The sequence below is a fragment of the Anas acuta genome, chromosome 3, assembly GCF_963932015.1.
Source record: "Anas acuta chromosome 3, bAnaAcu1.1, whole genome shotgun sequence".
Taxonomy (NCBI): Eukaryota; Metazoa; Chordata; class Aves; order Anseriformes; family Anatidae; genus Anas; species Anas acuta.
The window spans coordinates 50,784,378-50,812,174 of NC_088981.1; the positions used below are offsets into that span (position 1 = coordinate 50,784,378).

A 27,797-nucleotide genomic window follows, 5' to 3' on the forward strand; every position below is an offset into this window, starting at 1 on the left:
TCTTTATTCTGTATCTCAGCCAAGCAAATTTCTAGAAATTAAATACTGTCACTGAAATGACCTTGTGAAATGTTGCAGAATTCTGCCATTGTGCCTGCTATATGATTAGAATGATAAGCCTCTTCTCACCTTTCAGCAAAAGTTGAAAAGTTTTGCAAAAATGAATGCTTTGGCATTAAAGCACTATTACCTTTACAAAATAGGCTAAGGCATGTCTTAGTGATAATACACTGTCTAGTAACATAATACAATAATACATCTATGCTATTTTGTCGAGTAGTAAATGACAAAATGAAGTGATACCTTTTGTTTTTGTGTTTGTTTTTTTTAAACAACTAATTTCATTGTTGGTTAGAAGTCTCCCAACCATTCGTGCAAACCAGAGTTTGTTCCTGATACATATTTATATAGTTATATGTAAATATAGTAAAAAGCTTCTCTTAATGCATATGTACACTAAGAAGCCAAATTTAGGTAATGGCTGATATATGGTGATAGCCTACATAGCACAGATGTTTGTTGTGTATTTTGAGATGTCTCTTATAAGAATCATGGTCTGTAGGAGGGCTGGTGAGTGGCAGTTAGAGATCTATTAAACTACCATGTCTTAGTTGTGACATCCTGATGTGGTTCTCAGAGCTAAATAAAACACAGGAAAACGATATAAAAAGAAAGAGCACGCCTAGGTAATTGTTACCAGGAGTGAATGTTTGCATCTCAGAGTTCATAAGTGCGGTCAAAGCAACCAAGAGCAGTCCTAAATAAACAAACAGTTATCCAAGTGAGTCAAAATGCATTTGAGATCTTCTTAGCATCTTCACCGAGCTAAATTCCTCACCAGTAGGAGCAAGTGTTTGGTAGCATATAAAAGAGAAATGTTTCTGGGACAGGTAGAGAGCATGAAGGGAATAATGCTATTTTGAAAAATTCTGCTGAGGTCGATGAAACTTGGACTACTTGTATAGTTGTATGACACTGCATTGTTATGACATTGTATGGTTCTTTTTTAACATAACAATGTTAATGTTGAACCTGGCATTGCTGACACTTTTGGGAGACTATTTTAGTCATAAGAGAGCTTAAGGCTGCAGAAATTAAGTAACACATCTGAACACTGTCTTCCCCATGTTTTTACCTAAACATCTTAAAGTCAAAAGTGTACTAAATGCTTAAAAATTGAGGGCCAGATCATTTTGTTCACAATCTGGGAAAAGCCATTAGTACATATTTATATTTTTTTGCTGTATGCATTTATGAGTTCATGAGAGTCACGAGGGTTACACTGTCTTTTCATACAGGTGAGTCTTGTGTATGCCATGCGGATCTTAGACTTAGTAATAAAGGCAGCGTTAGATTTTGAAGAGCAAAAATGTTTTATGGCAATTCATTGAATTATTAGGGCACCTTACAGAATGCTAACAAGTCAATCTAGCAAATCAAGCACTGGTACAAAAATGAGTATATCTTGCTTGAGATCATGAGAAGTGAGGCTGAAGGCAGGAAAACTCATCTTTTTAAATCATGACATTTATACTGGACGCATACAGTGATCAAAGGAATAGACATGTAGAAGAGAATAATTTCAGAAACATTGAGTTTTATGTTGCTTGTTCCATGTGCTAAAATGACTTTTTTTCCAGTAAAGGCTGAAAACTGAATTTGAGGGAAATGTATTGCAAGGGGTTGGAATGGCAGGAATGGGGTCGATCCTGTCCTTTTGCATTTGTAGGTGAAGGGGTGCTCAAATGGAGAGGCAGGTTTAAGCAAAGTCCAATGCTCTATGATTGCTAAATCTTGCCTGTTATTTTTAAAGATGCAATTTGTACACAGAAGTCCCTAAAACACAGAACACTTACAGAAGTCTTTCTGTCATTAAAGTGCATCTGTTTGAGTCAGGTAGAAAGGAGTTAAAATGTCTTCATGAACTGAAGCCAGTAGCTGGATAGTGTGAAAATTGAGTAGTTTGGCCAAAGCATTTATAGTAATGGAAAATATTTACATTAAATCATATTGAAGTCTAGAAAACCGTCTGACATTTAAGTATTTTTTGTAATAGAGATTAATAAAACTTTATGCTAATGTGTCATACAGAAGAAATAGTTCATTTAAGTACGGTATGTTCCTTATCTGGCCTACTTATATATACTGTTTTGCGGCTTCTAATAGACTTTGGCAAGAAATGCTATTTCAATGTTTTATGCTTGTTAAACCTTTTGAAGAAGGGAAACTAATCATAGTTAAGCAACTTGTATTTTTTTCATGTTTCCTTCACAGAGGAAAGCAACACAAAGGCAGTTATGTGGAGTGCTTTTGCTTTCCGAAAGGTATATAAGTGTAGGGAAGAGTTTTACAGTGATTTCCTAATGGCACAAAACAAAACAAAAAAAGAGAATAAAAGGAGACAGACTTTAAAAAAAAAAAAAAAAACGCAGAAGTATATTTTTCTGTTTTCAGTAGTACTTTTTAAGATCAGATAGAAAGGGAACCTGACTGTGAAGAAAGCAGAAGACTGTAGAGACATATCTTGATCCCGCACACCTCCCTCAGATGGGGGGTCCATTATCCTAAATGCAGCTGCGTCTGTAATGATGTGTGACAAAGTCATAGCAACCACATGACCTGAGGGATGTTGTGAAAAGCATATGCACAAAAACTCATCTGCTTTTAGTATGATAAAAATATGAATAATTCTTTAGAGCTTTATGCAATCAATTATCTGTGAAGCACGTTCATTTCTTCTCTGCTAGGAAGATACCGCTGGGGTCAGACCGCAGCCCTGAGCAGTTTCTTGGAAATGTGCCTCCCGGGATAGGAACTTTAAACCAAACACCCAACAAACAACCCATTCTGGACAGCATTTGCTGCATAGTGCTTAATAATAATAACAGTAATAAAAATCTTCCTTGAATAAATGGTGACTTGCCAGCTGGGCGTTTTCCAAAATTCATTGACTTGCTGGTTTCCAAGATTGCCTGTGCAGGGGGAACAGAGAGAAAAAGAAAAAAAAAAAAAATCTGAAAATATCTACATAAACGCAATGAACAGGAATAAAACTTGCAAGTTGGCGTAGGTTTAACTAAGCAAATAAAATCCTTGTCTCTGGAAAAACATCATGCAAAAGACCAGAGCTGATGTCTGGTACTGATGTAATAGGAAACTCTTGAGAATTGTATCATCTGAGAAGGTGTCTGGTCGATACAGATTCCCTGGAGTTCGCAGTCTGAATGGCAGAGTGAAGCGAGAATAAGAGGCGTCGCACTTGACAGGGTTTTCATTGAAGCTTCATCATTATGTCCATTCTCCAGCCATCAGGCCCATCTTTAAATTGTCGTCACTTTGGTAAGGAGAGTCTTGTAAAGAGAAAGCTGATCTGGGGAATTGCAGTCCCAAACTTCAGATGTGCATTTGGAAATTCCCTGAATCTGACATGCTCTTCCCTGGTGCAGGGGAGAGTGTGAGCGTTAAGAGGGGATGTGTCCTGACTCTGCCAGCATCTTTTGTCCAACAGAGTTTCTTCCTCTGTGTCATGCATTCTGCAGGTAACAGCAAAAATAAATAATTTCTCTGATGAAAGCAAATGGTCTTAAAATATCCTCATATGAATCTCTCACTTTGGAGGAGGGAAACAGGCTTTTAAGGCTTAATCCTAAGAAGATTAGTTAAAATGGAGCTTTTGCCAAGCTAGTGAAAGTATCACCAGACATTCAGCTGGAATGGAAGGATAAATGGAGGGATCTTTCTGAAAAGTTTTCACAGAGTACTCAAAGAAATCCAAAGGAAGCAAATTGGTATTCATTTCCCATCATCTCTCCCTGTGCTCTTTTCTGCAGTTTCCCCATTGTTTCCCATTCTTCTTTTTTGAAGATGTTGATCTTACCTGAGTTGAAAATTTTATACTTGTTGTTACTGAGTTGCATCTAGTATTTTCAGGCCATTTCATTGAACGATCAACATCTTTTTGACTCTGTTTGTCTGTGGTGGTTTTAGCCAGCTGGGCAGCTGAGCTCCACCACAACTACTCTCTCACTTCCCCTCCTAAAAGGGAAAGGGGGAAAAAATATGATGGAAATGGTTCAAGGATTGAGATAAGTATGGGGAGATCGCTCAACAATTATTGTCATGGGAAAAATTGACTCAGCATAGGGAAATTAATATAATGTAGTGCCTATCCCTAGCAGACTAGAACAGTGAGAAACTAAAAGCGAACTAAAAACACCTTGGCTGCCCCATATGCCCTCTTCTACCTTCCCCCCTACCCCCCCAAAGCAGTGCAGGGAAACAGAGAACAGGGGCTGTGGTCAGTCCCTAACACTTTATCTCTGCTGCTCCTTCTTGGTCACTCTGCCCCTGCTCCCCATGGGGTCCCTCCCACGGGATGCCGTCCTTCCCCAACTGAGCCTGCGGGGCCTGCCCACAGGCAGCAGCTCTCCAAGCACTGCTCCCACACGGCTCCATCCCACGGGGTCCATCCCCCAGGAGCAAACTGCTCCAGCACGGGTCCCCCAAGGGTGGGCGGCAGCTCCCCCCAGACCCCTGCTCCTGCGTGGGCTCCTCTCCACGGGCGGCAGCTCCAGCCCGGGGCCTGCTCCTGCGGGGGCTCTCCATGGGCTGCAGCCTCCTCCAGGCCACATCCACCTGCTCCATGGGGGCTCCTCCACCCATGCGGGGGCTGCAGCATGGAGATCTGCTCCGTGTGGGACCCGTGGGCTGCAGGGGGACAGCCTGCTCCACCAGGGGCCTCTCCACAGGCTGCAGGGGAACTGCTGCTCCGTGCCTGGAGCACCTCCTGCACTCACAGCTGCTGTTGTGGAGCAGTTGTTTTTTTTCCCTCTTTCTTAAATCTGCCTCTCCCAGAGGCCCAACCAGCATCCCTAATGGGTTCAGCTGTGGCTAGCAGTGGGTCCCTTTTTGGAGCTGGCTCTGATCTAAGGTGGGGCAGCTGCTGGGCTCTTCTTGTAGATGCCAGTCCAATAGACCCCTGCTTCCCAGACTGGCACATAAACTTAATACAATGTCCCAGAGTTTCTCCAGTGTCAAATCCCTTCACTTGGCATGGTTACCAAATTTAATACCAGTGCTGTGTACTGCATTTTTCAATAACTGAATGAAAATATTGAATGATAGGACACAGTACAACACCCAGGGAAATTTTGTTTGATTAAAATAAACATTAAGAAGTAAGGCTGGAATGGGATCTAAATTATTATGTTTGATCTAAGCAGCATGGTGACGCCTGTGTCATTCCTGGCAGTGCCTGCTTGATCTGCTCCTAAACATCCCTGGGGATGGCCAATCCTCACAATTTACTGCAACATCTTTCTGTGCTTAATCCTTTCAGTTTAAGAGTTTTGATATCTGTTTTCAGAGGATTGTCTTTCACTCATTCCTTTTCTGTGAATTCTCAAAGATAGTGGTTAGTGCAGACTACTGGCAGTTTCCCAAGCATGCAACGTGAATTTCTTTAAGTCTAGCTCATTTCAGAATGTCATGTTTCTAACTACTCTCTTGCAGAGAAACTTGACAGTTTCTATGCTACGCAAATCATTTTTGTATTCAGCCATATTAATTTGACACAGCTTCCACTGTTATTCTCATGTTAGCCAGTTAGGAAATAAAGTCGGGGGCCAGTCTTTCTGTCTGTGTGATTTGAATGGGTGGCACTTCAGCTGTCAGTCTCATCTTGCCCCTCAAATTTTGACCAGCTTTGTTTGCAGTTGCCTAGCGATGACAACTTTTTCAGAAGGACTCCCTGAAGGGCACAGGGGAATATAGTACTATATTTATATAGAGAATTTACTCTGCCTTTTTGTGGTGGTGAATCTTTGCTGAGAAAATTAAGAAGTAAACACAAGTCGTTGCAAAATACCTGGCACACATCATGACAGAAGGCAGGGTAAAAATACTCTCTGAAAAGAAAAACCTCTTATTTAATCAGTGTTCACTTGCTGTGTGATACCAGAAAGCAGAATTTGAGAACCAGCTGAAAAACAGTGAAAACGAAGAACAGATTAATGCAGCTTTGAAGTGCAGTTTGCGAAGAGCTACCTGGCAGTGGGGATAGACAGTAGTCTTTGTTCTCATAGAGAAACACATTCAAGTAACATTGAAATAGTTTTGCTTAATGGCACCTCCTTTTTTGGGATGTTAGTTTCTTCTCCATACTGCCTAGAGTACAGGAAAATATGTGTTTTTCTTAGTTGATTTTATTTTATTGTTTTCTTCTCTCTGCCTCCAGTGGTAGTAAAGTAGTGTATTGACAAAACAAACATGAAAATGAAACGCGTGCCTGTACTTCTGCAGTGGAAAGGTTTGTTGCCTTTCTGTAGCAGGCATGTTGAAACAAAGCTTAACTACACAATTCAGAGTTGTTTTGCCTTCTGGAGTCTCCTCTCTTTGCAGGAGGAGGGCTGTGTGTAGTGTGCACTTTCCCCTGCCCTGCCTGCACCTCTGCTGCATGTGCAGGTTAGGAAAAGTCTCCCAGAAAGTGTCTCAGAGCAAAATATTCTGTACTTTGTCTGTACACGGGAAGAATACATGATGTTGTGGCTGGTAATAGGACAATTTTGTACTTTTATTTCAGACTGCCTGGTTCTGTCTTTGTTAGTTTGTAAGATGGAAGGGTTTTTCCCCTTCTTTGAGACCAGTTATAGCCAAGAGTTGTCATTATTAAATATTCAGATTCCGTTTTATCTGGACAGCATTTCTAATTGTTCATTAAAGTGTGTCTTTCTTCTTGTAGAAGTACAGACTGGATGTTTGTCTCATTAGCGTATAGAAGAAAATTTAAAAATAAAATAAAGTAAAACTTTAGGAATATCACAAATAAACCAATGCCCGTGATATTTCATAGAATTATATCATAGAATGGCTCAGGTTGGAAGGGACCTCATAGATCACCTAGTTCCAACCCCCCTGTTGTAGGCAGGGACACTACCCACTAGATCAGGTCACTTGGGGCCTCATCTAACCTGGCCTTGAACACCTCCACAGATGGGGCATCCACAGCCTCTCTGGGCAATCTGTGCCAGTGCCTCACCACTCTTTGAGTGAAGAATTTCTTCCTAATCTCTAATCTAAATCTTCCTTCTTTTAGTTTACAGCCATTCCCCCTTGTCCTGTTGTTGTCTGATTGTGCAGAGTCACTCTCCATCTTTTTTTATAAATTACCTGTATGTACTGAAAAGCCGCAAGGAGGTCCCCTCAGAGCCTTCTCTTTTACAGGCTGAACGTTCCCAGCTATCTCAGCCTTTCTTCATAGGAGAGGTTCTCCAGCCCCTTGATCTTCCTTGTGGTCCTCCTCTGGACCTGTTCTAACACATCAACATCCTTCTTGTGTTGGGGACCCCAGACCTGGACACAGCACTCCAGGTGGGACCTCACAAGGGCAGAGCAGAGGGGGACAATCTCTTCCCTCCACCTGCTGGCCACCCGTCTGTGGATGCAGCCCAGGGTTCAGATGGCCTTCTGGGCTGCAAACACACACTGCTGGCTCGTGTCGAGCTTTTCATCCACCAGAACCCCCAAGTCATTCTCTGCAGGGCTGCTCTCAATGAGTTCTTCTCCAGGGCTGTACTCATGTCTGGGATTGCCCTATTTCCATCATAGTGTTTGCTGTAGTTCACGCAATTTGGATAAATTTGGCCATATTAGAAATTTGGTTTGTTTTTTGAATGAAAACATTGAAAGTTTTGATTTCTTGTTTTATTTATTGTAATTATACATTCAGTATGTTTGAATAGAACAAATACAATCAGTATGGACGTTTTTCCGAAGCAATTGACCTGTGGAACAATTTAACTCCCTAGCCTGATTACATTAAAAGGGAAATGTATAAGCAGTAATAGATTTGGACAAACTTGTAAGTATAAAGAAAGACAGTATTTATATGTGTGTGTAAAATATATATAATATATCTTTATATATATATATAAAGGCATTTTTCTTCCTTTAGAATCTTTCTTTGATATATGTTCTGCGTTACTTTAGAACCTGCAGTTATTTAAACACTCCATGTCTTTATAATAGTAGTATTTTTAAATATATTACATATGTTGAATTAAAAGTAAGTTTTCAAAAACCGTATTTGAGTGTGCCAGTTTCTCTCCTCTTTGTATTAGAGCAAACTTGCAGGTAAACAAATCTGAATTATATCTTAATGAAGTTTCCAGGGTTCAGTGACTGGAAAGTAAAGCATTTTAGTCATCTTCCAGGTTCATTACGTGCAGTGACATGGAATTAATACATAGCTTTGGGGTTATTTTGGGGGTATTTATGACTTAAAAAATGAGAAATAACTAAGATGTTTTGAAAGGCAAAAAAGGAAGCAGAAAAATCCATTTCAGAATGTTTTTAGAAATAGGGCTGTACATTTTTCCATCTTCAAAATGAAAATTTTGACAGGTGTTAGTCTTAAGCTGAGGAAACCGCTTGTAGGTACAGGACCTTTTATATTTAATGGAAGAAATTGTAGTGAATCACTGTGTGTTGCAGTGCAGACTGGACACTAGGGTTTTACTATGTTAATCTTTTCTGTACACCTGTGAAAAAAATCCCTCTGTTGAGGCTGGTACAGCTCTGCTGACCTCAGCAATCAGAGGGTTTCCCTTCTATATTAGATTTGAGCTGGGCAACATCAGACTGCTAAGCTGCTGATTTTCAGGTTGTAGTCCATATCCCCCTTCCTGCCTTTGATCCATAAAGGGCTCCAGGAAATGATGACTAAGAACATGGTATTATTTCAGATGTGTAAAAATCCACAACATTTCTGAGGATGTCCACTGCTCCCTTGGAAAAAAAAAAAAAGACCTATAAAACGCAGAAGGCTGAGGACAACCCCAGCACCTTCAGTCTGTTGTTTCTGGCAGTCCCAGCTGGTCTTGGTACCTGCTGCCGGCCACAGGCATCCTGTTCAAATTAATGCTCCTACTGGTGGAGCCTCCGCAGTCTTTCCCGTCCTGGGAAATTTTTCATGGTGGAAAGAAAAGAGAAAGTGAGGAAAATGTGTAGTACAAACTGACGATTGGCACTGGGGAGCCATGAACTGATCTTGATTGTGAGTGGCTTTTCAGATTCTTGTTTAAATAACTTTTGGCTGAAAGCAGAGCAGAACTAATCCTCTTCTGAGTAGTCATTGGCACTTTCATTTATTTTGTAGACGGTATGCCAAGAAAGATTACATTGGCTAGTAGAAATTTGAGACAGTAACCAAGTAAAGAGAACAAAGTGGTGTTTTCAGAAGACATGATAAATTTGGCAGTAACTGCATCCCAGTTCCCTTAGACCACTTCTTGTGATCCCCACCAAGGGAAAAACCTGCTCCAGGAAAATAGTAAAAATGCCATATTTTCCATGTGGGCTTTCTCCCTTCATCTCTGACCATTTCTTTCCATATGATATCTAAATTGTTCAAATGCAGTGATTGTGGTTCAGTTACTATCAAAGGATCTTCAGTTCATACATAAGCCCATTTACCACCTCTTCCCATACTCTCCAGTCTTTTTTCTTTTTTTTTTTTTTTAAGATGTTTTTCCAGGATTGCAATTAATCTTGTCTTCTGTGGTTATGAACTGCACACAGTCATGTTTGTCCTTAATCCTGGAGACTGACCATCTTTCTCTGTTTAAACTTGGCTTGCTTCAAGCAAAAACCCCCACACTTCAGTGATTCCAAGAAAAAAGGAACATAACCACAAGGTTTCCCCAAAGATTTTGCATACATCTGATTCACTTAACCTCAAAGATAATAAATTATGGAGAAAACTGGACTGCTTCCATATATTCACCATGTTCTGTAATAAAGCTGGACTCTTTTTTTTTTCCTGAGACACTGGAAAAGACTGTGTTCAGTCAGTGCAAGTGTGCTGCTGAGTGTGTTTGTGGAATGCATAATACCACTGTTTTGACCATTGATTATTCTGTCTGCTTTGTTGTTTCTAATGATTGACTATCGTGCTATTAAAAGAAGGCAGAAAAAGTTATAAGGCAGATTTATTTATTTTTTTTAAAGACTAAACACTCTGTTCCATAAAAAAAAAAATCTTTAAGTGTCTCGTTGGATGACAGACAAGAACAAAAGCTTTATTAAAGGTTTATTAAAGGGTTTCAGAAAAATCCTATTAATAATTTAATGAAATAGGTTGTTTCAGGAGAACAGAGTAGATTCTTAATGAAAAACCGTTGACTTCTATCACTTCACACAGAAAGCAGCACCACAGAAAACATTTTCTCTTCTTGTGACACTTAGTAATGTCAAAAGCATATTTGTATAATGTTCTAGTTGTTGTCTGCCAGAGCATATAAAAGCTGCATAATCATATTCTCCATCTGAGATTAGATGGTTGTGTTGATGTAGTTACAATAAACACTTCAGCCTGATGAACAGTGGTTTCAGAGTTTATGGTAGTCATTCCTAAGTTCCTGATTTTTACTATGCAACTTCCATTTTTTGTACTTCTGTGTCATCTCGTAGTAGAAAATAGTTCATAGATTGGCTTTACCTTGATGTTTCTTCACTGTTGCAATACCTATCATGCTGATTTTTCTTTCTTTCTTTTTTCTTTTTTTTTGTATTTTTAATTAACATAGTCTGATATGTATTTTCTGAGAAGTGGCACTAAAAGTTCATACAATTTGTAGGTACCTAACTTAGGAGCCATGTGTAACATGAATTGCCTCTTCTTGTATTAGAAATTACTGTTTTCTGCAGGTATTCTGCAAAAATATTCTGAGCTTGGTGTGTATTTTTCAAGATATTTCTGCACATGTTAAGGCTCAAGTAGTGTTGCCCTACTTTTGCTGGCCAAAGGGAATGACATCTTCCATGATAAGATGCTCAATGAGAGCATGGGAAGGGCTTCACAGGGTTAAGGAGCTGGCAGACAGACCACAGAGCCTGCTTGGTCCACGCCATCACAGCTGGGTTTGTTGAATTATTTTAGTGTTTTTACTAAGGGTATGGTATGAATCATACAGCAAAAGGTTTCACTTTTATTACTGAAAACAAATACTCATTTTAAACATGAACCTAAAAGAATTCAGACTATTGAATTGGTCTGGCACACTGTGGATGCTGAAATCAGCTCCATTTTATATGCCTGAGGAGCCCAAGCAGAAGTACTGGCAGGAGAAGGAAACTAATTCAGCACATGGCATTTGGGGCTGTGTAAGGGAGTGGTGAATTTCTGTAGCTTTCCATCCCCTTCTCTTGATTTGTAAGGTATTCTCACTGGATTTCAAACCAGTACTCTGAATTTGCTTGACCACTTGTGTCAGTCTTGTGATTATTTTATATAGCCAGTTGTTACTTCTAGATTTGAGTAAGAAATTTCCATGAAAAAGAGCTTTATAAAATGGATCAAAACTTACTATTGTCTTAAAGTGGAAAAGTGGATACAGCAGTAACTAGACTGTGCTTTAAAAAATATACAAATAAAAAATAACAGAAATCAAGTCTGCAGGATACATGTTCGATGCCAGGAAGATTTGGATTTAATTGTAATAACTAAAAACTGACACAGGAAGGAAAATGCAGTATGCATACCAAGAACATAGGTTAGTGATACAGGAAAGTGAAATTGCTTAAGTTATTGGCTCCTTGATTTTAAAGGATAACTCAACAATGTTTATTGTAATATATTTCAGATTCTCTTGACGCTGCAGTCTAAGATATCATATAAACAATGGCTGTAATTATCTGTTTCTCAATAGAAGACAATTTCAAATCCTTCTCCTCAGCAAAATGAGCTGTGATGGGTGTTTGCTAATGACAAAGTAACAGTATTTCAGCTTGATTAATGACAAAGAGGTGAAAGTTGCTATGAAGCCTGATCCTACAGGAAAATTAACTTCTGAGTAAGTGCAGGAGGAGAAGCACTAACAGGGCTTTATTTGCACCACTCCAATGTATAACTCCACATTTTTCTGAAAAGCTTATTTTCAAGACCATCTCTGTGTGTACAGGTGGCTCTTTTACCAGAAGGTCATACAGGAGACTCCGTTAGCAGTCTGTGCACGGGAAGACTATCCTGGCGGTTAGAACCATATCAGAGGAAAGGATAGCAGAAATTTTTCATCCATGGATATAGGGGATGATTGAAATTATCCATGGCATTAAAATAATCAGCTGTGTCATTCAGAGGGTGGATATTTGTGTCAAATATGTAGAAAGTTGAGTTTTTCTGCATCAGAGTCATGGAAGCACTTGAACAGTTAAATCGTATAGAAGGTGGCTGTTGGCTGCAGAAAAGTTGGCCTCCTAGACCCAGTTCTTTGTGTTTGTTTGTTTGTTTGTTTGTGGCACTCTCAAAAATCATGTGATACACCATCCTTTTGGCCAGATTGACAAGAGAGAGTAGCTCTTTGGTAGCAAGTTGTTTTCCCCCCACCTATCTCGTGTTCCCCCAGAGGCATCATCTGCTGCTCCTTCAACGCCCCAAGAGTAGAGATGCTCACTTAAGGGACCATGCTTTTTAAAAACCTCACCAACATCATGTTTGAATATTTAGTAGACACTTGTTAAAAGTTATTCTCATAGTCCATACGGATGTAAGATTAGTACAGAGGTATCTTTGCTGTCTTTGATATGAGGATGACTTGGAGGATATGTATGCATGGCAGTGAACTTCTCGGCCTGCGCCAAGGTTTTATCCTCTGCTGGGACATGTTGGGAAAGCTCATAGTTAATACTTCATCAGCAGAAGGGTTCAGGAAGGACAGCTGGAGAGGAGACATCATGTGGATGAGTGTGGGAGGGATTATTTTATTTATCAGTGTGTGTGTGTGCAAGTAATAGGTATAAAGTCTGAAAATGCTGCCTTTTCTATTGTAACTACCTAAAAAGAGAGCAATTTAGAATTTCAGAAGCTTTTTTTTTTTTTTTTCTGAATTAAAAGAGCATCTTGGAAAGGCACATACATGTATAATCACATCAGAATACAGATCCTATTCCATCTGTACTGCTTAGGAACAAAGGTGCAGCTTGGAGGTTGGGAAAAACCTTTGTTAGAAGGAAGATAGTGAATGCTTGTGAACTACATCAGAGAAAAATCTGTTGAAGGCCTTTGATACTTTACTATTTAAGAATCTTTTTGAGGTTAACTGTATTCATTTGCTTGAAGTGTACCAGGGTGCAGCTGACAACTTTTGTCATGCAAATAATTGAATGCCATGACTGTTTAATTAAAGCTGCCTTGGCCCATTTAATTTTATGCTTAAAAAAAAAAAAAAGAAAAAGTGCATCTAACCTTTTATCATAAATTTAGCCAAATCAAATTAATACTGTTTTTCTCATTTGAAGCGGAAGTTAAAGCAGAGGGTATTTATTTTCCTTGAATTATTTGACACCACAGAACCGATGCAATAAAGGTAACTGTTCCCATGCATTGGCAAGTTTTGAAGTTGCATTGGATGAGTTTTATTTATTTTCACCCTTCTTTTTGTAGGAAATTCCACTTACTTGGATGACCACGGACCACCCCCTCAAAAGGTGAGCTGCTTTTATTTTGCATTTGCTTTCTTCTTGCTTTTGCTTTCTTTCGTTTTATTTTTTAACGTTTAGTATGTTTACTTGCTCTGGAATATGTGCAAAACAGCCCTGCTGAGTTTACATCAACAGCACTTGGCCTTTCTGACTTTTTTTCCCAGTGTTCTCAGGCATTTGTAAGTAACTTGGGTTAAATGTCTGGGTGATTAAACTAATGGGATTTTTGTCATTGAGTCAAGGGGAGATAGGATTCTAGTGATGAATTTTTTCTGTCAGCAAAGTCATGCAAAGACAAGATTTGTCTCTCTTGGACAGGCATCCCTTAATTGTTTTGGAAATCATACCAGTTGTCGCAATGTTGTTTTTCTTGCAAAGTATTTGCTTGCAAATGCTCAACTCCTGGTGAACTACTTTCATTGTAGGACAAACTGTATTCATGCTAGAACGTCCGATCTATAACTGTTTTCATTTTGTATGAATATTTGTATGGTTATAGCATTGCAAGTATGCAGCAGGAGGCTTGACACCACTGTGAGAGCTAATAAGGGAAGTGAAGATGGCCTTTTTGCTGGTAGTAGTTCCTGAAGTATGGGCTCTGCTGCAGGAGCAATCCTTTCAAGAAGAGTGGAAGGATATATTTAATAAATGTACATAGTGAGCCATTTTATGGGGGTAGAATATACTTTTTCTATCAAGTATGTCTGTGTGGTGCTGTCTACACCCTTACTGTAGTCATGGCATCTCATGACATTACAGCTGAGAGCCAACATTGTGATGGTTCTTCAAGAGGAAGAAGTGGAAGTGGAAGCAGAAATTTAGGGTCTCTTGTGTTGTTTTGATTTTTTTTTGCTGGTTTATTTTCTAAAACCTGATTTGATACTATCTTGTATCTGTCTTTCCAGACAGCAAGGCTCTAATAACTCCTTCTGCATAGTAGCATTTTCAAAAAAAAAAAAAAAAAATTCTCCTGCTGTTTTTAATTTCTCCAGACTGACTTTATTTCTGCTGGTACAGTGTGTTATCTTACTGAGGTATTTGGGCAGAACTGTGGTTTTGTAGTCTTTTGCTGTGCAACTGTAACACTTCAGGGTGCATTTTTTATGAAAGTTTCCTTTCCAAATTATGCTGAATTTGCACTGTTACTTGTAAAACACCAAAGCGGAAGGGGGCATACTTGAAGTAATGTTGTTTTAATGGGACTTAGATGCTTGAATGCTTTTCTGAGCTCTCTTGGCCTTTCAGTAGAAATTTTACCTACTTTAAGAACTCCTCGTCAAAAGGTGAGATTCTATGATCACTTCACGCCAAAAAAGTGGAGTGTGCTGATGGAGGGGTCATTTTTCACAGTGGTGCAGGATTCCCACTGGGCTGATACAACTGTTCATGAGAGGGAGCTGGAGCAGTTACCTAAAAATGCATATTTCTTCTAGTTTAGTTTTCAGACAGATTGCTTCACTGATGTGGCCCACTGTGAATGCCAGTGCAGCAGGTACGAGGAGTTAGAGATGGGGTGGAGGTGAAGAGCCACTCATTCTGATGGCATTTCCCACTCATGTCTGTTTAAAGTGACCATGAAATCACATCTTGAGCCTTCAGTTTAAATGCCTTCACTTTAAATGCTCAACCACATGTGTAAGATAGTGTGGTGAAACGGTTGGCGTTTGGTCAGAGGAAGTAGGGTAATGTGGAAACAAATTTGATTTAGCTCAGTTCTCAATGAAAGCAAGCTACTGGGATTCTTCACTTTATTTTTTTTCCCTGCAAATTCAATGTGTGCATGAGATCTGTAACTTTCAGCAAGTACGTGGAAATTTGTTACACTCAAGTTCACACAGTCCAATTAAAGAGGGATGGTGGACTTCTGAGTTTTGTCTCCTCAAAGAACAGAAGTTATTCATGTTTTCTGCATATGCAAATACAAATGGCTGGATACAGGAGTGATTTAATCACCTGTTAACTTAATCATTATTAACTGAGATTGGGGTGAGAGGGAGGTAGAGGGGAAGTCTAAAGCTAAGCAAATGTTCCATACTTAAAATTCAATTAGTACCATCTTGTGGTCTTTAAATTTTTTCCTAATTATTCAGGTAGTCAGCTTCCATTTCCCAGAAGTACATCAGCCTCCATGACTGTGTTTGCCTGGTCTCCACAGTGAACCCTCAGCTCCAAAGAATAAAGCAATGTTTATTCCAGACCTGTATTTGTCATGCTTGCATTTGCATTGAACTATGCTTAGATGTACCAGTTGGGAAAAAGCACTAATCTAAATAAGAGTTCTGAATTTTGAAAATTTTATTCAGATTTAACATTTTGGTAACTTTTACTTCAGGAATTTTGTTTTGCTGATGAAAAGTACTGTGGATAGCAACTATGCCCCAATGGATAGTAGCCGTTGGCCAGATTTATCCAACCCAGACACTTTCCTGTTTACATTGGGAAAATTTCCTTGCCTTTCTAAACACATAGTTTGAAGCTGTGTGAACACAGCCTCATCCAGCTGGAACTCAGCTGTCTCTAGAAAGGCCAGCTGATTAGGTACATAGGTGATTGATTGTGTAGGTAATCTGTGATTAGCTGCCTACATGGTCAGTAAAGTTTTTAGGGCTTTTTATGTAATCATCCTCACTCCTGAAAGCTTGGTGGATAGCTCAATGGAATAGCGGGATATAGCCTTGTATTAGTCACAGGTAATTTGCTTTTTGAAGTATTTGCCTGTGTTTAGATACACTGATAACAGATTATGTGGTTTTACCCTCCTACACAGCTGAGCTCCACCACAACCACTCTCTCACTCCCCCTCCCCAGAGGAAAGAGGGAGAAAATGTCATGGAAGAGGCTGAAGGCTTAAGATAAGGACAGGGAGATCACTCAACAATTATCATCAGAGGCAAAACAGACTCAGCATAGGGAGATTAATATAATGTAGTGCCTATCACTAGCTGACTAGAGCAGTGAGAAACTAAAAGCAAATTAAAAACACCTTCACCTCCCCCCCTCCTCTCCCCATACACCCTCTTCTATCTCCTCTCCCCGGTGCAGCACAGGGAAACGGGCTGCGGTCAGTCCCTGAGGCTTTGTCTCTGCCACTCCCTCATGGTCACTCTCTGCCCCTGCTCCCCATGGGGTCCCTCCCACAGGATGCCGTCCTTCCCCAACTGAGCCTGCGGGGGCTGCCCACAGGCAGCAGCTCTTCAAGAACTGCTCCCACACGTCTCCATCCCACGGGGTCCATCCCCCAGGAGCAAACTGCTCCAACATGAGTCCCCCATAGGCTCCCTCCCCTCACCCTGCTGGCCACACTTCTTTTGGTGCAACCCGGAATACGGTTGGCTTTCTGGGCTGCAAGTGCACACTGCCTGCTTATGTTAAGCTTCTCAAAAAACAACATTTCCAGGTCCTTTTCTTCAGGGCTGCTCTCAATCCATTCTCTGCCCAGCCTGTATCTGTGTTTAGGATTGCCCTGTCCCAGATGCAGGACCTTGTGCTTGGCCTTGTTGAACTTCATGAGGTTTGCACAGGCCCACCACTCAAGCCTGTCCAGGTCCCTGTGGATGGCATCCCTTCTCTCCAATATGTCAGCCGCACCTACAGCTTGTTGTTATTGGAAAACTTGCTGAGGGTACACTCAATATCACTGTCCATGTCACAGACAAAGACGTTAAACAATGCTGGTCACAGTACTGACCCCTGAGGAACACCACTCGTCACTGATCTCCACCTGGACATTGAGCCGTTGATCACAACTCTTTGAGTGTGACCATCCAGACAACTTTCTTACCGAGCATCCATCAAATCCATGTCTCTCCAATTTGGAGTCAAGGGTATTGTACAGGATAGTGTCAAATGTTTTGCACAAATCTAGATAGATGACGTCAGTTGCTCCTCCCCTATCCACCAATGCTGTAACCCCATTGAAGAAAGCCACCAGATTTGTCCAGCATGATCTGCCATAAGTGAAGCCATGTTGACTTACCAATCACCTACTTACTTTCCTTGTGCCTTAGCATAGTTTCCAGGAGGATCTTGCCATGAGGTGAGACTGACTGGCCAACACTTCCCTCGATCTTCCTTATTTCCCTTTTTAAAAATGGGGTTTGTGTTTCCCCTCTTCCAGTCAGTGGGAACTTCACTGCCACAACTTCTCAAATATGATGGATAGTGGCTTAGCAGCTACATCTGCCAGTTCCCTTGGGATTCACAGATGTATCCCATCAAGTCCCATAGACTTGTGCACCGTTAGGATCCTAAGCTGGTCTCAGACCTGATCTTTCACTACAGTAGATGGTTCACCATTCTCCCAGTCCCTGTCTTTGCCTTCTGGGGCTTGGGCTGTGTGGATAGAGCTCTTGACAGTGAAGACTGAAGCAAAAAAGTCATTGAATACCTCAGTCTTCTCCATATCTCAGGTAGACAGGTCTCCCATTTCCTTCTAGAGAAGGCCCACAATTTCCCTAGTCTTCCTTTTATCACTGACTTACCTCATGTACTTATAGAAGCTATGCATGGCTTCTATACACGATACAGCTTTCTTTATTAGTATGCATAATGAATAGACAAAAAAGCCCTTGATTTGTTTCTTGGATTCCTGGCAGTCACTTATCCTGGGAAGTGTATCCTTGTCTTGCTTCATTCAACTGGGGTCAGTCCTACTTGGCACTGTTATGTGAAGCTCTCCAGTGTTTTCCTAATGCCAGCTGCATTAATCAGAGGGAATTACAACATGCCATGAAGGAAATGAAAACATGAGGGGGGTATTTGGTAGGTTTATGAGGTGATTTTTAGAATCAAAGGGTTTCTAATTTTGTGTGTCTACTTTAAAATAGGAATGGAGTTAATGAACAACAATTCATTGTCCAGGGTTGAAATGAATGATAGCTAGCATTAGTGATATGTAGTTGTAGAAGAAAGCCACCAACAGCTGATACTCACTGAATAGTAGCTGTTTTGCAGAATTTATTCTAATATTTTACTGTAAATCATATTAGTTTTGGCTTTTCATCACAGCTAGGTGCCTTTTTTTTAAATTTTGTTTTACGTACCATTTTTTTTCCCAGTGGAAGAACTGAAAGGAGCAACTTTTCTCTGAACAAGGAATAGCATGCTTACATGTCAGAAGGTCAAGGTTCTGGGTTGCTCTTTCAAGTAAAGGTATCATCAGCAGTTTTCCCAGTGCAGGTAGGCAAGGAAGGTTTTGTTCAGTGCCACAGATCAGTATCACCAAGGTGGCTCTAGTTCTCCCTTTACATCTCATTCAGCCAGCTTTTCCAATCTTCCCTCAGCTGAGGCTTCCTTCATTGTTAAGGGAAACGTGCCAGTGGTATGAAGGTAACACACCTAGCATAGGCCACTCTTCTTTAGTCCTTAGGAACTGAAGACTTAACCAGTGATTTACTAATCTTAGACTTTCTCTAGTTCTAAAATAGATCTGTCTGTGCTTTTCTGCAAGTAGAAACAACTCCCAGTAACACTAACATAGCCTGATCTTGCTGGTATTATTAGCATGTGGCAGATAAAAAGGGAATACAGTTGAGCCAAATATAACCTCCTATTCTATCAGTAAAAAATAACTCTTGAAGTTAAAGCATTGGATTTCCTGGTTTGAGTGTCTATCTCATTCTCTTTTTTTTTTGTTGTTTTTGTTTGTTTGTTTGTTTTCCTTATAAACATCTGAAAAGGTTAATTTTAAGCTTTTTGCAAGGTGATCGTTTGTTTATCCATTCCATGTAGATCAGAATCTAAGTAATGCCTATCAATGACTCTAGCCTATTGTAAAAAAACACTTGTGAAATTGATGCTAATTAGTGGCAGATGATGTTCAGTTGATTTTTTTTCTTGTGTGAGCATTTCAGTGAATAAAAATTGTGTACTCTGTTCTAATATTTGTTCTAGCTATTTCCTTAGCGAATCAGATTTTTTTTCTCCATCCATGGGGGTGAACCTGACCTTTGAGGGCTAATGATGTGATCTTCATCAAACCTACTGTTTTTACTGATGAGATCTTCTCCCCTGAGAACTTGCTAAGAGCATCAGGATACATCCCTCTTTTGGTGCAGCTGATATATATGTGTAAAGGAGCTGTGCACACAGATGACAAATGACTTTCAAGTGGTCCCTTCTCTTTTTCTTGATGGCTTTCCCATGGGATGCCTGTCATGGCTTTTGGCAGCTGTTTAGGTGTCAGTAAAGTCCTGTCCTTAGCACTTGTGTGACAGTACTTCAAAGCTTTAAGTGAACACAAAAATGGATGTGGGTCAGGATGAGGTCAAAACAACAACAACAACAAAAACGCATGCACAAAATAAAATTTAAATTGATTTTGTTGTTTGAAGCTGCAAAGTGGACAAATTCCTTCTACACCATTATTTTAGTTATTACCTACTAGTCTTGCACTAATTGTTCATGTTTTCCATATGGATCAAGACTACAGGAAAATATAGCAGAAATCTTGAGCAGCCTTTGATATGCACTGTGCCCATTCATTGCCACACACAGCTATCAAATACATACTTTCTTTTAATTATTTTATTTTGTCTTGATGTCAGCATTGCCTCCATTACTTTGAGTTTTCATATCCATCAGGTTTGCCAACTTCATTTTTTTTTCCAATTATTTGGTAGCATTACAAGGATAACAGCCAAGAGTTGTATATTTTCCTTTGTTAAGATATTTTTTGAGTGGATACTTCCTGTTTCACTTGAACTTTTGCTTTATTGCTAGCAATCTTTTTGAGAGCATGGGTTTCTACTCCTGTAGTGCTATGCGCTATTAAGTGATCAATTTGTTAGGGATGAATTACTTGACTTTAAAAAATACACAAAAAAAGACTGGTTTCTTTCAGATACATGCTTATTAGGAATTTTAAAATTGTGAATCAGAAGTGTCTGTGGTTTTGATAGTATTTAAATTCTCTGTTCTTGTTAATGGCGGATAATCTTTGAAGCAAGCCATCCTATAGTTTACTGCAGTCTAGGTTAAACACAGAGAAACAGTCAATCTGGATGAGGGTGGAGGGAGGAAGGCAGAAATTTCAGTGATTTAAAAATAGCCTGTCCTGCTTATGGAGAGAAGAGCTGTTTACGACATGATTGTGCAGTGTGAAAGTTTTCACCTAGCCAAAATTGTCAGAATTCAGAAATGCTAAAATACAGTAAGTAACTTACTGCAGTTGCAAGACTTATTACATGGATGATAAAATCAAAATATTAAAAGAGAATTCTGTGTCTTAACAACAAGGACCACTCTTCACAGTTTGAAGTACTGTTTTACTGTATAACTGGGCTTCTGAGCCTAGTACAATCAATAAATACTTAGATTTAAAAAATACGTATAAAATACTTGTCAATTTCCTTAATTTTATTAGAGGGTTGTAAAAGAGTAGTTGAAATATTGGCAATCATTATTTTATGTTCTTCTGAAATTGTGTTCTTGCTTATAAATTACAGTATCTCAAGAGAATAAAAATCTGATTTTCCAGAAGATTACACCCTTGTATATTATTTATAATCAGTTGAAATCCTCCTAAAGTTATAGCTGGTGAATGATGTAGCCCTCTAGTATTAGAGAGACATTGCCAAAAGCTACATTAGAATCTGCACTATTAAGTCTGAATTGTGTTGTAAAAATATTTGAATAGTTCTAGAGCACTAATTTGTTTGTTTTGTTCATATTCATTTACTGATATAGAACCTTCAGGAAAATAAATAGTTTTCCACTGGTTTTCCCCAAAATAGAGAAGATCATTAATTATTTTTTTCCTCTTCAGTTCATAGTATATCAGAAACATGTTCATATGGGAAGATTGATTGATAGTAAATGGACAGTACAAAGAGACTTGGGAAATTAAAGCCAGACTGCCTGTCACAAGAAGATAAATCCATGAGGGATACTATGCATGCTGATATCCTGAAAATGTTCCAACAATAGAGAATTTTCTTTTTACTAAGCCTTACATTTTCAGCCTCTCAATTTCAAAAGACTGAACAACAGCAGGGCTGCAGATTTTGTGAATGATAGCAGTCTGTAGTTTTCATCTAACTTATTTCAAAGATGCTTCGAAAGTGTCTTGTATTTGATTTGTACTCTAATTGTCCAGCTGCATGCATAGTTAAAGGTGGATTTTTCTTGCTTATGGCATTAACACAGCAGTCACTCCAGTATTACACAAAACAGAAAAATTCTGGTATCACCAACTTTTTGACCTGTAGGTTTTGTTTTATACCATGTACAATAACTAATAAACTGTCCAAGGCATTAGTGTCCCCACTTCTGAAGCTAATAGAGCTCTGTATTTTCATTGAAATTTAGTACATGATTTCTACCGAGTTGATTTTTGTTCACCTGCTAAGCATCCTTGCAGATTATTTCACAGCATATGAAGATCTTTTACAGATTGCAGTTTCAAATTTCCAGCTGCCCAGTTCATTCTTCCTGTTCTTCCCCTTCGTGACAGGAATGTATTCATAAACTAACATAGCACAGAAGGACATTATAGTCACTTAGTCATATCCACTCAAATAAGAATACTGTTGTATCAAATACATTCCAACGGACATATGTTACACTACGTAAGGAAACTTAGCAGAAATACATGGCTCCACAGAATGCCAGGTAAATAAGAAATATAATAAATCACGTCCACCTTGATTATATGTTGTTTAGGAAATGCTGGTTCATAATACTGAGGTCCAATTTACAGCTAGGTCTGGATGACCTAAACCTCCAGTGGAGAAAATAAAAATCTGCCATTCTGGATTAGAGTAGCACAACAGGATATCTTGTAAAAGTGACAAACTGATTTGGTGGAGGTTTCTAAGCCTTGTGACTCAGTGTAGTAACATTCATGATTTTACCACAAGCTTCATCTTCCTTGATGATGTTCTTAAAACCCAAACTATTAACATTAAACAATTCTGAAAGAATCTCTGTTGACTTGAAAAAAATATTCCTTTTCCAGCCACTCTGTTTGAAGAAAAAAAAAACCATGAAAACCCAGATATTAAAAAGGCTTGCAAAACTGAAGAACAAATAGGAATTCTAATGTTAATTTGAAAGCCTAGTGATTTAAAAAGCAAGATTGTAGCTCCTGGCACTTTTCTACTGTATAGTTTTCTAACTATAAAGTATAGCTGAGGGAACAGTAAATAGTGATGAAGTACTTCAACAACAACCATGAGCTTTAATCAAAAAGTAGATTGGGAGCTCAACTATGTGTGGTCAACCATAGACTCAGAACTGAGCAAAGAGAACAGTTTGTCTTGAGTGGGCCAGTGCAAAAGTGATGGTATCATGGTAATTCAGGTGGAGGAGGAGTTTCGGTGAGTAATATAAGCCAGGGGCAGTGGGGATGTGAACAGGTAATTCTCAGGATGTTACCAATAATGCCCTGGCATCCTGGGGGAACATGGAGCCCTTCGCTGCTGGAACCATTTGGGATTTTTGAGTAGGTGCAGGGAGAAGTTCCTTCCGTTGTAATGGAAAGGAGTCTTCCTCTGGGCAGCAGGAATGAAGTTTGGTTTCCCTGAGCAAGCCAGATTCATCATTTCAGACTGCAAGAAGGTAAAATGGGAGCACTTGATATTGGGCTTCCAGCATGTGGCATCTCCAAAGTCATGGGATACATTTGTGGCTCAGATGTGAATTCTGGTCAGTTGGAAAGTTATTCTGGCCCTGTGAGTAATAATGGCCCTGGAAGAGTTGCCCAGCAGTACATCATCCTTCATGTAGGCGCTACTTGTTGCTCCTTCCAGGTGGTGACATACTGTGATGAACCAGATTTGAATCTGTTACTTTCAGAAGCTCTGAAGGAAATCCAGGTCCTTTGAGTTCCTCTGAGCATGTGGAGCAGGAGCACCCTAGAGCCAGCCTGCCAGTATCAGCACAACTGGCCTGTGTTACAAATTAAAATTCACTTTTGGCTATAAACAACATTTATTTCACACTGCAATTGACTTGTAAAGTGCCTGCACAGAGTGCAATGGAAAATACGGACATGATTAAGACCATGCTGGAAACATTAAAATAAAATGTGAAAGTACTGAAGAGGGGCTAAAGTAAAGGGTAGGAGGGCAAACTGAGACACAGTGTGACAGGTCCTTGGTAGTGGTGAAACCATGATGTGTTACACTAGCTACAGCCTGACTGATAGTCAACCACAACAGAGATACAAAAGAGTTAAACCTTAATGTGAAGCAAGACAAATGCATATAGAAGAATAAATTATTTAGTCTACCACTCACCACAGTCAAATCCAATATTATTGGCTCCCTGGGTGAATTCATGAATACTGCATTGGAAGCACAGAAACTGCTACAAGGTAGTTAGGTTAGGTTACTTAAGGGAACTCCAATGCCACAATGTGTTATAAAAAGTTTTAAAACCAGGCTTAGCTACTTAATATCTCTTATTTTGTAAGTATCCAATATAAATATGTGGGTTGGATGTGATAGGATTTACTACTTAAACAGAGAATAATTGTGCCAGTGTGTTCTGAGCACATCACAGTGTACAAAACCCTGGGCTCAGGAGGAAAACCAGTTGGTTTTAAACTTTACAGTTCCAATATTTTTATTTTCATGGATATATATATATATAAAAATATATATATATCTACAAATGTGAAGGTACTCTGGAGTTGGAATCTGGCTTGCAAAAAATCTGCAGCTTAAGGGTTTTTCAATAGTACATGGAAAGCTCTAAGTAGAAAGCTGGGTTGATTGAAGTGACATGAAAAATTTTAACCTACCTGAATTCACGCTCATTCTCTCAATTGCCAGCATCAGTGAACAATTTGGATCACTGATTTCCTTTATCTTGTTATGAGATAGGCACGTGCCAGCAAGAGGAATTGCACAATGTGAGGAGCTTTGTTACTAAGAGATTAAAATGCTGGTTTTCAGAAGAGAACTAATGACAGCCTTACCATTATTTTCTGTTGTGATCTGCTTACTCCCATGTAAGGTTGAGAGAGGTCAAACCACAGGAAAAGAGTAAGGTCTTTCTGTTCTGCACCTCTCTGTATACGAGAGACAGTCTTCGATTCTTTTAAATGTCATTCTCATGTGTATTAAAAAGGGACATCTGCAAGATATGAAGCGTAGTTGTTCAGTTCTCTTTGGTGCTAGGGTGAAAAGGTACAGATTTGTGTCTAATTTTGGTCCCAGAAGAGGCGAACAAGTTGCCAACTGCAGAGGAAAGCAAGAAGAATGAAGAGGAGGCTGAAAAGCATGCTGTGCTAAGAAAGGGTGAAAGGACAAGATGTGGTTAATCTAGCAGGTGTCCAGCTGTAGCCCCAGTCATTACCTGCTTGGTAGGGTGATTCCCTCTCGCCTGCTTCATCCCCAAGAGGAGCTGGAGCTGCCACCACTTCCATTCAGGTCTGAGGGATTAGATCCAGGAGTCTGCTCGCACTTCAAGGTGCTGCCTAATATCCATGACCACCTGAAACTGCCAAGTGATCTGAATGAACATCTGCTCTTTACCAGTCTGTTTCGCTCTTTGTATGCTTGTGCTGAATTTAAAAATCGTGGTTGTTTCACGTACCTGAAATAAACTTGGTCTCTGTTCTCTTTTCTGGGAAATCTTGAGCAGCAGGTGGCAGAAGTAGAGGTTTTGCTCACCTGCAAGCTGCTGTTGTAGGAAAATAAATCAGACATGAGGGATAAAATGAGCAAAGCCAAATGTGTTGACAAGGTTCAGCCTTAACTTTGAAAGCTTGCTCTTTGCAATTTTCTTTTCACAGGTTGTTACTGATATTATTGAAGTATCAATTTGCTGTATGTATAGATGTGGTATCTTGTAATAGGACCTGGTATCTTGTAATAGGATCTGATCCAAGATTTAACAGGCAGACATCTTTATGCTTTGGTCTTAGCTCTTTTCAGAATTATAGGGGTTCAGTACTTCCCAGAAAGAAAAAAAGAAAAAAAAAAAGGAAAAAAACATATATATGTCTATAGGAGGGTTTGGTATTGGCTATATAGATATATTCTGTGTGACAAATTGGGAATCACTAACATTGAAAGACACTTTATAGTAACGGTTTTCTTCTGTCTTAGTAAGTGGGAGGACTGTGTCTACATCCAATCTTCTTTTGTTGCTTGTGCTTCATGCTTATGTTTTCAATTATTTTGGTACTTAGGGTTGTTGAATCATTAGGGAACACGTTTTAACTTATTCTTCCAAATATGTTAGCTGCCAAAAAGATGAAATGCTCTGTTTTTAAAAGTCATGCTTTTTCAATTGAATTAGTTGCTTAATAAAGATGCAACAGAAGAATCTTCTGTTTATTCTGCTGCCTATTTTCAGTGCTCCACTGCAGCTGTATGGACTTCAGATTTTGCAAACAAACTTCACCCTTATCTTTCTTGTGGTTTTAAGTGTATTTTCAGTGAACCGTAAAGGGGATGATGCTGTCTAGTCTGCTTTAGTGTTGGTTACTTCCAAAAGCTTGTCTTTTTCTACTGCCACTACATTCTACAGGTAGGCAGACAGATACTGCTGAGAATCTGGACTTTTGCAAAGCATTTGACATTGTCCTGCATGACATCCTTGTTTCCAAATTGGAGAGACATGAATTTGATGAATGGACCACTTGGTGGATAAGTAATTGGCTGGATGATTGCACTGAGAAAGCTGGGGTTATTTAGCCTAGAGAAGAGAAGGCTCTGGCGAAACCTTATAGCAGCCTTCCAATATTTAAAGGGGGCCTAAAAGAAAGATGAGAAAAGACTCTCTATCAGGGAGTGTAGTAACATGACAAGGGGTAACAATTTTAAACTAAAAAAGGATAGGTTAAGATTAGATACAAGGAAAAAAATCTTTAATGTTGGTAGGGCACTGGAACAGGCTAGGCTGCCCAGAGAATCACAGAATGGTTTGGGTTGGAAGGAACCTTAAAGGCCACCTAGTTCCACACCCCTGCCATGGGCAGGGCCACCTCCTACTAAATCAGGTTGCTCAAAGCCCCATCCAGCCTGGCCTTGAGCACTTCAAGGATGGGGCATCCACAGCTTCTAAAACCTGTATGCAAAAGAGGGTAGATTTAGATTAGATATAAGGAAGAAATTCTTTACTCGGAGGGTGGTGAGATGCTGGCACAGATTGCCCAGAGAAGCATGGTGGTGCTTGACAGAATTGTGTCTATGATATTTAGCTGGGAGAGAGGGAGGGTAACTTTTTCACCTTTCAACCACGCTTTCTACTGGTAAATCTTCGTGTTAGTAATTCTTTGTTCTAGGCACTTTTAAGTGAGAATAAGGTAATTTTTGTTTGGAAAGGGATTTTTTTTTTTTTTTGGGGGGGGGTGTGGAGGGAGAAATTCCTGAAGTTATCTTTGCAATATGCTATCTCTTACTGGCCTCGATGATTGTCTTTAAGTAGTCTGTGACAGGCTTGTTACAAACCTCACAGAAAGAGAGGCATCAGATGGATCTAAGATCTCAAAGCTAGTAATTGAATTTAATTGAATCTAATCTGTCTTCTTGAAACCCACAATATGAGGGTGGGTGTTCACGGGGAACAGTAGAAGATAAGGTAAAAATGAAATGCATTGTGGTTAACAAAATTCTGGAGTTTCTTTTGGGTGTGCTGGAAGAGGAGGAGAAATGTCGGAGAGCAATGGTCTGCAGACAGTGGTGGGTGTTGCTTGCTCTCCATAATGAGCATCTTCCACCACTCATGAGCCAAACAGACCATTGCTTTGATGCAGTAAGCCATTTTTGAAGTTTTATGATTGTGTCTCAGCGGTGCAAGAAGAAAATGGAGGGGTTGCAGAGGGAAGATTTGGTATTACACAGAGATGTGTGACATTAGCAAGTGTTTGTTTTCACAATCTTATCACTTGTGTGTGTGTTGGTTGGCCTCATTCACATGGCTAAGGTGGAGCATCTTCTGACCACAAGTTAGTGTCTGCTGAGAAAGGAGGAGCCAGTTAGGGCATCAGCTTCAGGCCTCTCTTATACATAAGGACAGTGGTCACTGGAGTGATTCACTTACCTGCAAAATTTGTGGAGATCATGGACTGCTTTTGGGTATGTGCATCTCTGACATGAGTTATTTATCTGGGGAAATTCTTACTGGCCTAAAGAGCTCTTTGATAGTTGTCACCCTTAATACAAATTCATTTTGGGATAAACATAATTTTTCTTCTGGTGGATTTCATTCAGAGTGGTTCTTGTCAACTTCTTTAACTGTGGAACAAAAGGAAAAAAAAAAAACAGTTTGAATTGACAAGTACATTGTTGTATAACTTTTCAATTCCTTGAAAAGAGCTGTTGCAATTATACTGTGGGTTTTACTTTTCTATAACTGTAAGTACCAAT

The 27,797-nt window shown here is 39.5% G+C and overlaps 1 protein-coding gene and 1 long non-coding RNA gene across 5 annotated transcripts in view; one reads left to right on the top strand and one right to left on the bottom strand.

Moving 5' to 3' along the window:
• The window catches only part of UST (uronyl 2-sulfotransferase), a 167,022-nt gene that overhangs the window by 44,142 nt on the left and 95,083 nt on the right, over positions 1-27,797 (top strand). For all 3 annotated transcript variants that reach the window (XM_068677053.1, XM_068677054.1, XM_068677055.1), the window contains exon 2: positions 13,439-13,482. In XM_068677053.1, coding sequence (XP_068533154.1) covers positions 13,439-13,482 — 44 coding nt within the window. The remainder of the gene's footprint in view (positions 1-13,438; positions 13,483-27,797) is intronic.
• Positions 19,779-24,916, bottom strand: LOC137854070 (uncharacterized). Of its 2 annotated transcripts, XR_011094944.1 has the most exons (4): positions 24,778-24,916; positions 24,398-24,555; positions 23,715-23,784; positions 19,779-22,437 (listed from the first exon to the last, which is right to left on the bottom strand). It is a non-coding gene; the product is annotated as an uncharacterized lncRNA (long non-coding RNA). The 2 variants fall into 2 exon arrangements; XR_011094943.1 differs by lacking the exon at positions 23,715-23,784.